The sequence below is a fragment of the Bufo bufo genome, chromosome 8 (assembly GCF_905171765.1).
Source record: "Bufo bufo chromosome 8, aBufBuf1.1, whole genome shotgun sequence".
In the NCBI taxonomy this organism is placed as follows: domain Eukaryota; kingdom Metazoa; phylum Chordata; class Amphibia; order Anura; family Bufonidae; genus Bufo; species Bufo bufo.
In genome coordinates this window covers 211694-225560 of record NC_053396.1, presented here as the reverse complement: position 1 = coordinate 225560, position 13867 = coordinate 211694, and the positions used below count along the sequence as shown (strand labels likewise).

At 48.3% G+C, this 13867-nt stretch overlaps 2 protein-coding genes across 5 annotated transcripts in view; one reads left to right on the top strand and one right to left on the bottom strand.

The window, feature by feature from the left end:
* Positions 1–10502, top strand: part of FBXW2 (F-box and WD repeat domain containing 2) — a 45632-nt gene extending 35130 nt beyond the window's left edge. Inside the window, exons 7-8 of the mRNA XM_040406199.1 lie at positions 9290–9459; positions 9828–10502. Of these exons, the coding sequence (XP_040262133.1) occupies positions 9290–9459; positions 9828–10116 (459 nt within the window). The 3' untranslated portion in view covers positions 10117–10502. The remainder of the gene's footprint in view (positions 1–9289; positions 9460–9827) is intronic.
* LOC120977991 (histo-blood group ABO system transferase 1-like) overlaps positions 10358–13867 on the bottom strand; it is a 36917-nt gene continuing 33407 nt past the window's right edge. For all 4 annotated transcript variants that reach the window (XM_040406203.1, XM_040406201.1, XM_040406200.1 and 1 more), the window contains one exon: positions 10358–12183. In XM_040406203.1, the coding sequence (XP_040262137.1) occupies positions 11499–12183 (685 nt within the window). In that variant the 3' untranslated portion in view covers positions 10358–11498. The remainder of the gene's footprint in view (positions 12184–13867) is intronic.

The following is a 13867-nucleotide window of genomic DNA, read 5'->3' as shown; positions in this document are numbered from 1 at the left end:
TATAAAGGCAGCAGGGTGAGATCTCAGCCAGCGTGGGGGGCTCTGACAGGCTGCAGAGACAGACACCGTCCTGACTGTGTGAGGGGACATGGTACTGTTATAGACGTGACAGAGGATTTATAAAGGCAGCAGGGTGAGATCTCAGCCAGCGTGGGGGGCTCTGACAGGCTGCAGAGACAGACACCGTCCTCCTGACTGTGTGAGGGGACATGGTACTGTTATAGAAGTGACAGAGGATTTATACAGGCAGCAGGGTGAGATCTGAGCCAGCGTGGGGGGCTCTGACAGGGTGCAGAGACAGACACCGTCCTGACTGTGTGAGGGGACATGGCACTGTTATAGAAGTGACAGAGGATTTATAAAGGCAGCAGGGTGAGATCTGAGCCAGCGTGGGGGGCTCTGACAGGCTGCAGAGACAGACACCGTCCTGACTGTGTGAGGGGACATGGTACTGTTATAGAAGTGACAGAGGATTTATAAAGGCAGCAGGGTGAGATCTCAGCCAGCGTGGGGGGCTCTGACAGGCCGCAGAGACAGACACCGTCCTGACTGTGTGAGGGGACATGGTACTGTTATAGAAGTGACAGAGGATTTATAAAGGCAGCAGGGTGAGATCTCAGCCAGCGTGGGGGGCTCTGACAGGCTGCAGAGACAGACACCGTCCTGACTGTGTGAGGGGGACATGGTACTGTTATAGAAGTGACAGAGGATTTATAAAGGCAGCAGGGTGAGATCTCAGCCAGCGTGGGGGGCTCTGACTTGCTGCAGAGACAGACACCGTCCTGACTGTGTGAGGAGGACATGGTACTGTTATAGAAGTGACAGAGGATTTATAAAGGCAGCAGGGTGAGATCTGAGCCAGCGTGGGGGGCTCTGACAGGCTGCAGAGACAGACACCGTCCTGACTGTGTGAGGGGACATGGTACTGTTATAGAAGTGACAGAGGATTTATAAAGGCAGCAGGGTGAGATCTCAGCCAGCGTGGGGGGCTCTGACAGGCTGCAGAGACAGACACCGTCCTCCTGTCTGTGTGAGGGGACATGGCACTGTTATAGAAGTGACAGAGGATTTATAAAGGCAGCAGGGTGAGATCTGAGCCAGCGTGGGGGGCTCTGACAGGCTGCAGAGACAGACACCGTCCTGACTGTGTGAGGGGACATGGTACTGTTATAGAAGTGACAGAGGATTTATAAAGGCAGCAGGGTGAGATCTCAGCCAGCGTGGGGGGCTCTGACAGGCTGCAGAGACAGACACCGTCCTGACTGTGTGAGGGGGACATGGTACTGTTATAGAAGTGACAGAGGATTTATAAAGGCAGCAGGGTGAGATCTCAGCCAGCGTGGGGGGCTCTGACTTGCTGCAGAGACAGACACCGTCCTGACTGTGTGAGGAGGACATGGTACTGTTATAGAAGTGACAGAGGATTTATAAAGGCAGCAGGGTGGGATCTGAGCCAGCGTGGGGGGCTCTGACAGGCCGCAGAGACAGACACCGTCCTCCTGACTGTGTGAGGGGACATGGTACTGTTATAGAAGTGACAGAGGATTTATAAAGGCAGCAGGGTGAGATCTCAGCCAGCGTGGGGGGCTCTGACAGGCTGCAGAGACAGACACCGTCCTCCTGACTGTGTGAGGGGACATGGTACTGTTATAGAAGTGACAGAGGATTTATAAAGGCAGCAGGGTGAGATCTCAGCCAGCGTGGGGGGCTCTGACAGGCCGCAGAGACAGACACCGTCCTGACTGTGTGAGGAGGACATGGTACTGTTATAGAAGTGACAGAGGATTTATAAAGGCAGCAGGGTGAGATCTCAGCCAGCGTGGGGGGCTCTGACAGGCTGCAGAGACAGACACCGTCCTCCTGACTGTGTGAGGGGACATGGTACTGTTATAGAAGTGACAGAGGATTTATAAAGGCAGCAGGGTGAGATCTGAGCCAGCGTGGGGGGCTCTGACAGGCTGCAGAGACAGACACCGTCCTCCTGACTGTGTGAGGGGACATGGCACTGTTATAGAAGTGACAGAGGATTTATAAAGGCAGCAGGGTGAGATCTGAGCCAGCGTGGGGGGCTCTGACAGGCTGCAGAGACAGACACCGTCCTCCTGACTGTGTGAGGGGACATGGTACTGTTATAGAAGTGACAGAGGATTTATAAGGGCAGCAGGGTGAGATCTCAGCCAGCGTGGGGGGCTCTGACAGGCTGCAGAGACAGACACCGTCCTCCTGACTGTGTGAGGGGACATGGTACTGTTATAGAAGTGACAGAGGATTTATAAAGGAAGCAGGGTGAGATCTGAGCCAGCGTGGGGGGCTCTGACAGGCTGCAGAGACAGACACCGTCCTGACTGTGTGAGGGGACATGGTACTGTTATAGAAGTGACAGAGGATTTATAAAGGCAGCAGGGTGAGATCTGAGCCAGCGTGGGGGGCTCTGACAGGCTGCAGAGAGACCTAGATCTTCTCCGTGTATAACCATAGATGATCGGGGGCACAGACTCCTGTGTGTTATCAGTCCCTCCCGTCAATCAGAGCGCCATATGCTTTCTTATCTAATCTCTACTTTGTGGCCGGTTAGGGTTTGGGGAACTAAGAGGCCATCACCACTGTAAGGGGGCACTAAGAGGCCATCACCACTGTAAGGGGGCACTAAGAGGCCATCACCACTGTAAGGGGGCACTAAGAGGCCATCACCACTGTAAGGGGGCACTAAGAGGCCATCACCACTGTAAGGGGGCACTAAGAGGCCAGCACCACTGTAAGGGGGCACTAAGAGGCCATCACCACTGTAAGGGGGCACTAAGAGGCCAGCACCACTGTAAGGGGGCACTAAGAGGCCAGCACCACTGTAAGGGGGCACTAAGAGGCCATCACCACTGTAAGGGGGCACTAAGAGGCCAGCACCACTGTAAGGGGGCACTAAGAGGCCATCACCACTGTAAGGGGGCACTAAGAGGCCAGCACCACTGTAAGGGGGCACTAAGAGGCCAGCACCACTGTAACGGGGCACTAAGGGGCCAGCACCACTGTGAGGGGGCACTAAAGGGCCAGCACCACTGTGAGGGGGCACTAAGGAGCCAGCACCACTGTGAGGGGGCACTAAGGAGCCAGCACCACTGTAAGGGGGCACTAAGGAGCCAGCACCACTGTAAGGGGGCAGTAACAGGCCAGCACCACTGTAGGAGGGCACTAAGGGGCCAGCACCATTTTAACTGGTACACTAATCGGTTATCACCACTGTAAGGGGGGGCACAAAGGGGCCAGCACCATTATAAGGGGGCACTAAGGGACCAGAACCACTGTAAGGGGGGCAATAATCATCACCACTGTAAGGGGGCACTAAGCAGTCAGCACTATTGTAAGGGGGGCACTAAGGGGCCAGCACCACTGTAAGGGGGGCAATAATCATTACCACTGTAAGGGGGCACTAAGTGGCCATCACCACTGTAAGCAGTCAGCACCACTGTAAGAGGGCACTAAAGAACAAGAACCACTGGACGGGGGCACATATAGAAATAGACTGTGCGCTAAACATTAAAGACCTGCCTGAATGCATTATATCTGGAGGCTATTATATGTATAGGGCAGCATGGCTGCTCAGCGCTGGGGTCCTGAGTTCCCACCAAGGACAACATCTGCATGGAATTTGTGTGTTCTCCTTGTCTTTGCATGGGTTTCCTCCCACACTCCAGACAGACTGGTAGAGAGCTTAGATTGTGAGCTCCACTGCGGACAGTGACTAATGATAACATCTGTACGGCGCTGTGGAATATGTCAGTGATATATAAGGGATGAGAATGTCTGTACAGCGCTGTGGAATATGTCAGTGATATATAAGTGATGAGAATGTCTGTACAGCGCTGTGGAATATGTCAGTGATATAGAAGTGATGAGAATGTCTGTACAGCGCTGTGGAATATGTCAGTGATATAGAAGTGATGAGAATGTCTGTACAGAGCTGTGGAATATGTCAGTGATATATAAGGGATGAGAATGTCTGTACAGCGCTGTGGAATATGTCAGTGATATATATGTGATGAGAATGTCTGTACAGCGCTGTGGAATATGTCAGTGATATATAAGGGATGAGAATGTCTGTACAGCGCTGTGGAATATGTCAGTGATATATAAGTGATGAGAATGTCTGTACAGCGCTGTGGAATATATAAGTGATATATAAGTGATGAGAATGTCTGTACAGCGCTGTGGAATATGTCAGTGATATATAAGTGATGGGAATGTCTGTACAGAGCTGTGGAATATGTCAGCGATATATCAGTGATGAGAATGTCTGTACAGCGCTGTGGAATATGTCAGCGGTATATAAGTGATGAGAATGTCTGTACAGCGCTGTGGAATATGTCAGTGATATATCAGTGATGAGAATGTCTGTTCAGCGCACACACAGGATGACACACAGCTCATGGGAGTTGTACTTTTCAGTGCTACACAGGTAATTATGGGCTCCAGGATGCAGAACCTCCTAGAAAAAACTACAGAAACAGTAGAGTTACTGAGATGGGACCTGAGGAGCCAATGGGGGTCAGTGAATGCACATTTTGCATATGGAATATCTTGGTGCTTTTACTGCTTTTCATATTTTGCTCATGTCAGAGCAGGCTCCTACTTGTGATTTATTTAGGAGACCTACTTCATTAGAGTTCGGCAGTGCAGGGACTTCTGAGGAAGAACTTTTTATCTAATATTTTCAGGATGTTTTATAATAACTTCGCATCTAAGGTTCCCTCTCCAATATAGCAGGGTGTAGGGGTCCTCCAATCAGAGATGGCAGCCCCCGACAGAGCCATCAGTATCCTGGGTTCAGTAGCATCATTTAGGTGCCAGACACAGAAGCCAGTAACAAGGCCCCTGACAGGCAATGTGACAGTTCACTAGTGATGTCTCAAGTTCACCGTTTTTTATAGCGCTGACATATTCTACTGTGCTGTACAGAGATGGTCTGTGACATCATACACAGAAGCCGGTAACAAGGCCCTTGTACAGGCCATGTGACAGATCATTAGTGATGGGTGATATACTCTGTTCGTATATAGCACTGATATATTCTACAGCACTATACAGAGATTGTCTGGTGACATCATCTGGATACCAGGCACAGAAGCCGGTAACAAGGCCCTTGTACAGGCCATGTGACAGATCATTAGTGATGGGTGATATACTCTGTTCTTATATAGCACTGATATTTTCTGTAGCGCTGTACAGAGATTGTTTGTGATATCATCTGGGTGCCAGACAGACAAGCCAGTAACAAGGTCACTGTACAGGCCATGTGACAGATCATTAGTGATGGGTGATGTACTCTGTTCGTATATAACGCTGATCTATTCTACAGCACTATACAGAGATTGTCTGGTGACATCATCTGGATACCAGGCACAGAAGCCTGTAACAAGGCCCTTGTACAGGCCATGTGACAGATCATTAGTGATGGGTGATATACTCTGTTCTTATATAGCACTGATATATTCTGTAGCGCTGCACAGAAATTGTCTGATGACATCATCTGGATACCAGGCACAGAAGCCGGTAACAAGGCGCTTGTACAGGCCATGTGACAGATCATTAGTGATGGGTGATATACTCTGTTCTTATATAGCACTGATATATTCTGTAGCGCTGCACAGAGATTGTCTGGTGACATCATCTGGATACCAGGCACAGAAGCCGGTAACAAGGAGCTTGTACAGGCCATGTGACAGATCATTAGTGATGGGTGATATACTCTGTTCTTATATAGCACTGATATATTCTGTAGCGCTGCACTGAGATTGTCTGATGACATCATCTGGATACCAGGCACAGAAGCCGGTAACAAGGCCCTTGTACAGGCCATGTGACAAATCATTAGTGATGGGTGATGTGTTCTGTTCTTATATAGCACTGATATATTCTGTAGCGCTGCACAGAGATTGTCTGATGACATCATCTGGATACCAGGCACAGAAGCCAGTAACAAGGCGCTTGTACAGGCCACGTGACAGATCATTATTGATGAGTGATGTGTTCTGTTATTATATAGCGCTGACATATTCTACAGCACTGAACAGAAATTGTTTGGTGACATCATCTGGATACCAGGCACAGAAGCCGGTAACAAGGTCACTGTACAGGCCATGTGACAGATCATTAGTGATGGGTGATATACTCTGTTCTTATATAGCACTGATATATTCTGTAGCGCTGCACAGAGATTGTCTGGTGACATCATCTGGATATCAGGCACAGAAGCCGGTAACAAGGCGCTTGTACAGGCCATGTGACAGATCATTAGTGATGGGTGATATACTCTGTTCTTATATAGCACTGATATATTCTACAGCACTGAACAGAGATTGTCTGATGACATCATCTGGATACCAGGCACAGAAGACGGTAACAAAGCCCTTGTACAGGCCATGTGACAGATCATTAGTGATGGGTGATATACTCTGTTCTTATATAGCACTGATATATTCTGTAGCGCTGCACTGAGATTGTCTGATGACATCATCTGGATACCAGGCACAGAAGCCGGTAACAAGGCGCTTGTACAGGCCATGTGACAGATCATTAGTGATGGGTGATGTGTTCTGTTCTTATATAGCACTGATATTTTCTGTAGCGCTGCACAGAGATTGTCTGATGACATCATCTGGATACCAGGCACAGAAGCCGGTAACAAGGCCCTTGTACAGGCCATGTGACAGATCATTATTGATGAGTGATGTGTTCTGTTCTTATATAGCGCTGACATATTCTACAGCACTGAACAGAGATTGTCTGGTGACATCATCTGGATACCAGGCACAGAAGCCGGTAACAAGGCCCTTGTACAGGCCATGTGACAGATCATTAGTGATGGGTGATATACTCTGTTCCTATATAGCACTGATATATTCTGTAGCGCTGCACAGAGATTGTCTGATGACATCATCTGGATACCAGGCACAGAAGCCGGTAACAAGGTCACTGTACAGGCCATGTGACAGATCATTAGTGATGGGTGATATACTCTGTTCTTATATAGCACTGATATATTCTGTAGCGCTGCACAGAGATTGTCTGGTGACATCATCTGGATACCAGGCACAGAAGCCGGTAACAAGGTCACTGTACAGGCCATGTGACAGATCATTAGTGATGGGTGATATACTCTGTTCTTATATAGCACTGATATATTCTACAGCACTATACAGAGATTGTCTGGTGACATCATCTGGATACCAGGCACAGAAGCCAGTAACAAGGCGCTTGTACAGGCCATGTGACAGATCATTATTGATGAGTGATGTGTTCTGTTATTATATAGCGCTGATATATTCTACAGCACTGAACAGAAATTGTTTGGTCACATCATCTGGATACCAGGCACAGAAGCCGGTAACAAGGTCACTGTACAGGCCATGTGACAGATCATTAGTGATGGGTGATATACTCTGTTCTTATATAGCGCTGATATATTCTACAGCACTGAACAGAAATTGTCTGGTGACATCATCTGGATACCAGGCACAGAAGCCGGTAACAAGGCCCTTGTACAGGCCATGTGACAGATCATTAGTGATGGGTGATATACTCTGTTCTTATATAGCACTGATATATTCTGTAGCGCTGCACAGAGATTGTCTGGTGACATCATCTGGATACCAGGCACAGAAGACGGTAACAAAGCCCTTGTACAGGCCATGTGACAGATCATTAGTGATGGGTGATGTGTTCTGTTCTTATATAGCACTGATATTTTCTGTAGCGCTGCACAGAGATTGTCTGATGACATCATCTGGATACCAGGCACAGAAGCCTGTAACAAGGTCACTGTACAGGCCACGTGACAAATCATTAGTGATGGGTGATATACTCTGTTCTTATATAGCACTGATATATTCTGTAGCGCTGCACAGAGATTGTCTGATGACATCATCTGGATACCAGGCACAGAAGCCAGTAACAAGGCGCTTGTACAGGCCATGTGACAGATCATTATTGATGAGTGATGTGTTCTGTTATTATATAGCGCTGATATATTCTACAGCACTGAACAGAAATTGTTTGGTCACATCATCTGGATACCAGGCACAGAAGCCGGTAACAAGGTCACTGTACAGGCCATGTGACAGATCATTAGTGATGGGTGATATACTCTGTTCTTATATAGCGCTGATATATTCTACAGCACTGAACAGAAATTGTTTGGTCACATCATCTGGATACCAGGCACAGAAGCCGGTAACAAGGTCACTGTACAGGCCATGTGACAGATCATTAGTGATGGGTGATATACTCTGTTCTTATATAGCACTGATATATTCTACAGCACTATACAGAGATTGTCTGGTGACATCATCTGGATACCAGGCACAGAAGCCGGTAACAAGGCGCTTGTACAGGCCATGTGACAGATCATTATTGATGGGTGATGTGTTCTGTTATTATATAGCACTGATATTTTCTGTAGCGCTGCACAGAGATTGTCTGATGACATCATCTGGATACCAGGCACAGAAGCCTGTAACAAGGTCACTGTACAGGCCATGTGACAGATCATTAGTGATGGGTGATATACTCTGTTCTTATATAGCACTGATATTTTCTGTAGCGCTGCACAGAGATTGTCTGATGACATCATCTGGATATCAGGCACAGAAGCCGGTAACAAGGCGCTTGTACAGGCCATGTGACAGATCATTAGTGATGGGTGATATACTCTGTTCTTATATAGCACTGATATATTCTACAGCACTGAACAGAGATTGTCTGATGACATCATCTGGATACCAGGCACAGAAGCCGGTAACAAGGCGCTTGTACAGGCCATGTGACAGATCATTAGTGATGGGTGATGTGTTCTGTTCTTATATAGCACTGATATATTCTGTAGCGCTGCACAGAGATTGTCTGGTGACATCATCTGGATACCAGGCACAGAAGCCGGTAACAAGGCGCTTGTACAGGCCATGTGACAGATCATTAGTGATGGGTGATATACTCTGTTCTTATATAGCACTGATATTTTCTGTAGCGCTGCACAGAGATTGTCTGGTGACATCATCTGGATACCAGGCACAGAAGCCGGTAACAAGGCCCCTGTACAGGCCATGTGACAGATCATTAGTGATGGGTGATATACTCTGTTCTTATATAGCACTGATATTTTCTGTAGCGCTGCACAGAGATTGTCTGGTGACATCATCTGGATACCAGGCACAGAAGCCGGTAACAAGGCCCCTGTTCATGTCACCTGACAGATCATTAGTGATGGGTGATACATTCTGTTTTCTTTTCTGATTTGCAGATTTGGCCGATTGGCAGAGAGATAAACTGTAAGTGTCTGAAGACTCTGTATGTCTCAGATGATAGGAGTATTACTCTTCAGCCACGGCTGCACTTTGACGGCAGATTCATCGTCTGCAGCTCAGCCCTGGGTCTGTACCAGTGGGATTTTGCCAGCTATGACATTGTACGGTAAGTAAGTCCTCTCTGTGTTCTGTCCTGGCATGGCCTACAGGGCTTCTGTCAGTCAGGAATCTGCTTGCTCTGGGGTTGTCATGGTAATCAGCAGACTTCCTGTCACCCTAATGATGCCAACATGACCAGGCCAGATGCAAGCAGGATATCTGCAAGACGGGGGGGGACTCCATCCAGAGGCACCTGGCCCCTCATCAGTGGGGCCCCGCAGTTGTCTCATTGGCCGGGAGGTTGTTCTGCAATTTACTGAGGGATCTGTTGATGTGTTTGCACCATTTGTGGTGGCCTGTAGGTTCCTGCTGTGGGGGGTGCCTGCAGGCGCCCTGTTCATTGCCCATTTTATCAGTCGTTTCCTCTATTTTCAGAATCATTAAGACTCCGGATTCCACGAACCTTTCTCTGCTCGGTTTTGGGGACATTTTTGCGCTTCTTTTTGACAACCACCACCTGTACATCATGGACTTACGGACTGAAAAGCTGATCAGCCGCTGGCCCCTCCCTGAGTACAGGAAGTCCAAGAGGGGCTCCAGCTTCCTGGCTGGAGAGGTGGCATGGCTGGATGGCCTGGACGGTGGCAATGACGTGGGACTGGTGTTTGCCACCAGCATGCCCGACCACAGTATCCACTTGGTGTTGTGGAAGGAGAACGGCTGAGGGTTCGGAGCGGACACTAGGTGGTCTTAGCCGGACGTTGGGCACTCTCACAGCGGAATGTGCATGAACCAAAGTTCCCCATCATGCAGTGCACAGTCATGTCTGGTTTCTTCTCTCAGTTGTCTGGATGCCGCATGATAAGTGGACGCCATTAGGTCTTTCTCCATTGTCCTGCTCACCAGCCACAGATGATGGGACGGCCGCCATATTGGTTCTGTGCATTTCTCCTGCATAGTGTTTCTACATGTAATCTATTTTAATACAGAAATAGTCCAAGCAATTTATCAGATGGGGGAGGGGATGAGCCTATAACCAGAGCGCTGGGGGAGGGAGGAGCAGCCGCCCCTCGCTGGTTCCATAGTGACGCACAATAAATGCTCTGTGTAACCCCAGCTTTATATTATCTGCTTCTTTACTCAGAGCCATGATCAGATCTTATGGGGGCAGAGAACCTTCAGGAACCACGGTCAGGATTCCTCAGGATAGGTCGTCAACATCAGATCGGGGTAAGCAGTGGTCAGGAAGGGGACCCCCGCTGATCTGGTATTGATGACCCATCCTGAGGATATGTCCTCAATAGAAAAAAAACGGAGAACCCCTTTAATCTTCTGCTCCAGTGACATTCCTGAGATCAGGCAGAAAATAATCAGACTTTCTGGGTCATCACAGGCCGGGTCCAAGGAGTTCTGCTGTAGAGGCTTCCACAACCTCTGCCATGTGAACCGTCCATTCTCTGGTGTGAACAGGCGCCACAGCTTCCTTCAGCCCCGACCTCATTTATTGGAAAACATAGCATGGGCTGCAGCCTGTGAACCTGACCCTAATTGCAGAATGTTATAGAGCAGGAGGAGCTGAGCAGATTATATATAAAAGAAACTGGTCACAGCAGCAACACAAATCTTTCTCCTTTCTTAAAGTTTAGACTAAGGGCTGATGCTCACAAATGTATTTTATCGGATGTGGAACCATTCAATTAAACGGAAATGACTCCGTGTCCACAGGACAATAGAATGTGTCCATATTACAGACAGTGATACGACTGTTCTATTAGGGTCCTGCTGTTCAGTTTCACAAAATGCACAAGGCCGGTAACTGTGTTTTGCGGATCCGCAATTTGCAGACCGCAAAACAACAACAGTCGCGTGCATGAACCTTGATAGCTCTTGCCGGTGCTGATGTTTAGTAACAACACCCCAGCTGTGAACAGCGAATGTGCCCTTTGCTGACAATAAACAGAAACGGAAGCAGCATGGTGCAGTACTTCCAAGAGCTCAGCAGCTGTTCCCAGGCTTCTCTATAAGGAGGAGCGGTCCACATCCGATAATCCAGTGCCCCTCGATAACATCACAAAGAATAATAAAGCTTTTTTATTCTCGTTTTTTCTAGTTCCGTATTTCATTGTGGTTTTTTCTCACAGCGAGAAATCTCCTTCTCTTGAGGAAGGGCGGTGTGCCAAAGTCGTCGTCCCACAGATATTCCGGGGACAGGATCTTGAGGGGCTTGTGGTACAAGAAGTATTTGTTGAGGTAGCTCTCGTCGTGCCAGATGGCCTCAATGTTCTTGGACTTGTCTGTCATCATGGCGTTATGGCAGAAGTTGGTCAGCTTGTGAACCTCTTCTACATTCCCCCCAAAGAAGCCCCCGGCATAATAAAAGTCTCCCTCGTCTAGGGGGATGTAGGCCTCAGACTGTGGGTTCCGCTCATACGTGTAACCTTCACGTGGGGCCCTGTACATGCCCGGATGTAGTGTCCCAAACAGGTTGCTTAAGATCTCCACCCCGACCTCATCACTGAACCTCATGTCCACATCCACACACACCAGGTAATCCACCTCATCCATGAATCGCTGGCGGGAATAGTCCTGGAGTATCTCCATGCGCCTCATGGACACGTCCTGCCATCTCTGGTAAGTGGGCACACTCAGTACCACCATTCGCCTGCCCTCCGCCAGCTCTATGATGGGAATGTCACTCACACGGTCTGTAAACACATAGTAGTTGACCTTGTGTCCCACCATGAAATACTTCTCAGCTGTCTCTAGAAAAGTCGGGACAAAAACAGTATATCTGGAAAATAAGACAGACAGGGGGTTACATCCAGAAAACAGCCTTGGACCCCAACATACCGCCATCAATCCAGTAAGGAGACGCCCCCGAGGACCAGGCTTAGTTAGAACACTACTCACCGCCCGCTCCGTCCAGTCTCATTATTTATACTTATTTCACAATTACTTTGGGGCCACTTTAACACATTGGTGAGCCAAGAAGTCATGAGTGCTCCTAAATGAAAGGGGTGACCTGCCTCCAATAGTACAAGGAAATGTAGACTAGAACCTTCAGAATCACAGGTGCAGATCCATGAAGCAAACATGATTGCTAAAAAAAAGAAAATGGCTGCACACCATTATACATACAAACAAGAGCGCTAAGAAATGGGGATCATTCTAAATAAAAGTGGTATCATACCGACTATAAATGAGTAAATGGAAGCCCTTAGCGCACATATTTGATGAAGCGTGTGCCGGGCCCATCTAGCAGGCGTCAAGGTGGCTTCCGTAGATGGGTCACTAACACTAGTATACTGCCTCTCTTTGGACTTACCTAAGCCTACAATTTTCAGGGGAGTCTAGAGACCAGCTACATACGTACTCTGCTTAGAAGCCCCAGGTAGATGGGCGTGTTCGGTCTAAAAGAGGCGCTACTGGATGAAAGGGGTGACCTGCCTCCAATAGTGCCAGCCACAGATGCCCACTAGAGTGCCTACCTCATCGATTGTCTTTGTAGTCCATAGTCTGAGCTATGGCCGCCTCCAGGTCTGAACACAGTCCTATGATGCCATTGATTCCTCTGATTGGGTCATACACTGAGTGGAGTGCACACAGAGGTAACACATCAAGCGCAGTATATGTGCCGGCCCCGCTCTCCTGAGTGGAGATGCTTGCCGGTATAGAGGTAGGTAGGTTCCTGCCTGGACTGAGGTCACCTTGCTGTGGTAGGTGGGCACAGATGTGTTTTGATCTAAATGAGATATTACTTTGTGTTTGTCTCATTATCTTCTGCTTTCTTCTTTGCTCCTCCAGAATCTCTCACCATGAAGTGACGACTAGAGATGTCCCAAACTGTTCGCGTTCGCCGCGGCGGGCAAACATATGCGATGTTCGGTCCGCCCCCTACACTGTACCTCACAGTCAGCAGACACATTCCAGCCAATCAGCATACCCTCCCACCTCCTATCAAAAAGCAAGGACAGCATCCATCTTAGATTCATTCGGAAGCTGCAGTGTTAGTGAGAGCAGGGAGAGTGCTGCTGCTGCTGATTTAATAGGGAAATCGTTAGCTAGGCCAGTGTATTCAGTGTCCACTACAGTCCTCAAAGACTCATCTGATCTGCTGTAAGGACAGCGTCCTGACAGCACCCCAAAAAGCCCTTTTTAGGGCTAGTACATCAGTCTGCTTTTCTTTTTTTTTTTTTTTTACTGTAATATAATTGCAGTTGCCTGCCAGCGTGTGTGTCAGGCCCACAGCGTGTACTGTGCCCACCACTCATATCTGGTGTCACAGTAGCTTGCATTTAAAACAGTAAAAAAAAAAACACTGTTATATAATTGCAGTTGCCTGCCAGTGTGTGTGTGTCAGGTCCACAGCGTGTACTGTGCCCACTACTGCCAGTGCCCACCACTCATATCTGGTGTCACAGTAGCTTGCACGCATAGTACCACTAATCGAAAAAAAAATGACAGGCAGAGGCAGG